This window comes from Austrofundulus limnaeus, unplaced genomic scaffold, assembly GCF_001266775.1.
Source record: "Austrofundulus limnaeus strain Quisiro unplaced genomic scaffold, Austrofundulus_limnaeus-1.0 Scaffold351, whole genome shotgun sequence".
Lineage (NCBI taxonomy): Eukaryota > Metazoa > Chordata > Actinopteri > Cyprinodontiformes > Rivulidae > Austrofundulus > Austrofundulus limnaeus.
The window spans coordinates 61,704-63,631 of record NW_013952753.1 but is presented as its reverse complement, the minus strand read 5'-3'; the positions used below and the strand labels follow the sequence as shown (position 1 = coordinate 63,631).

The 1,928-nt window shown below is 38.8% G+C and overlaps 1 protein-coding gene across 1 annotated transcript in view; it reads left to right on the top strand.

Moving 5' to 3' along the window:
- LOC106527935 (midasin) overlaps positions 1-1,928 on the top strand; it is a gene marked incomplete at its 3' end in the record, with an annotated part of 120,394 nt that overhangs the window by 60,891 nt on the left and 57,575 nt on the right. Inside the window, 1 exon segment of the mRNA XM_014022960.1 lies at positions 598-749. Coding sequence (XP_013878414.1) covers positions 598-749 — 152 coding nt within the window.

Genomic DNA, 1,928 nt, shown 5'->3' with positions numbered 1-1,928 from the left:
GAGGACCTCAGTTTAGCTTGTTTGTTGCGCTAGCGCCGAGCTAATACATATAAGGCAATTTAGCGTGAGGGCTAGCACAAAGGCTAACAGACTAAGCTGAGTTTCCTCTTCCATGAAGCAGCTCTGTTGTCCTCCATCCATATTTTCAGTTCCAGGCTGAGTCATTTCTACCTTCTCCTCTCTGTCAACGCTCTCTGCTTTCATTTAAAAGAGTCGATTATCAGATATTGTCCAAGATTAACCTTCAGGGTGAATATAGCTTTCTAGCAGCCTCGCATCGAGGACCTATCCATGTCATCTTTTACCCAGAATGCTTTGCGTGTAAATAAAATCGCTCCGTCCGTGTTAAAATATATTTTAAAAAAATTACAAAACTAAACAGCCTACAGTATTTTTACAATCTTTATTTCACAGTTAAAATATATGTTTATCAAATAAAGTTTACTGTTACAACTAATCGTGGATCCTTTTAAGTCATTTAAGTTATTGTAATGACAGTTTAAAATTTGCAGAAGCAGTGTTATAGTTTTTAAATACAGTGAAAGTTGGCCAAATGGAACAAATAATTTATTTATTTATTTATTTATTTTCATACAGCCTATTCCAGCACCTCCAGGTGGGACTTGTGTTCAAATGGAGGGCTACTGGGTACCACAGGGGGAGATGGAACCACATCTGGACCCCAGCTACATTCTCACTGCCTCTGTAAAACTCAACCTTTGTGACCTCGCTCGAGTGGTGTCTGCAGGGTAGGAAGACCCACAGTACCCAATGTCTCTGAAATCTGCTTTAGCCTTTCAAGTGAAAGTGTTTTGAGTTCTTTGGAAAATGAGACTGATAATGTAATCCCAACCAAAAACATAATAGTTTTTACCAATTTAAATCTAATTAAGCTAATAATGTAATAGCTTACTTAAAGGGGCCAAGAGCACTGAGGTGGTCTGGACCGTGTGTGTGTCCGTCCAACACGGTCACCAGCTCATTTAAGTTTAGTTAGGTACAGCCCACATTATGAAAGGGCCAGTTATGCACCAGTCTAATGTTTCCAAGTGGCTCTGGCTGTGCTCTTTGGTGGCTGCCAGCTATGAATATTTTCTTGGTTTCTTAAAGGATCTAACTTCACACTATTTTGAAGCTGCTAGAATGAAAGTTGTGAGTGCATACATGTCAACCCCTTTGACTTTTACCTGTTTAAAGAGCCTCAAAAATCAGTAAGTTTAGCTAGAAATCCACACAACTGGCTCCCACCGGGGGTGGGGGGGTGGCGGTCGTCTGTTGGCTGTGGAGATCACAGCGCCTGTTGCAAAGCAGGAGAAGAGAGTGGAAAATGTGCACAACTTATTTCTAGTGACAGAATAGGTTGGAAGATGGTTATTTAATGTTATTTATTGTTTTTATCATCCTACAGGATCTGACATGTTAGATTAATTTGAAAATGAGGTTTTGAAAAAAATCCGTAAGACTTGAAAAATCTGTAAGATTGCTCTATACGTCCGTATACCAGCAAAATGATGTAAAATCCTTATAACTTATGTAAAATCTACACAACTTGACCTGTATGTGAGTGGCAGAATTTTTCTGACACTAAGGTATTTTTACTCTGCCACTAGGTGGTGCTGTGGTGAATTCACATCATAGACTTGAATACAGATCACTAGACTGAGCCCCGCCCATCCTGTCCACTGTTAGTGTCTGTGACATCATGGAGGAGCAGAAACAGACCAAATAGGACAACAGCTCACAGCCTCCTTACAAACTAATAGATAAACAGCAGCTGAACTGGATCTGTTTCACAGATTATCTGTCATGTTTTTATAATAATTTAATAACTATGTTAATTTCATTCAACAATCATGTAAAACAGATTTATACCAGAAAAATATATAATTTATAAGTAACAATGATCTAAACCAGACCTGAAGTCAGCC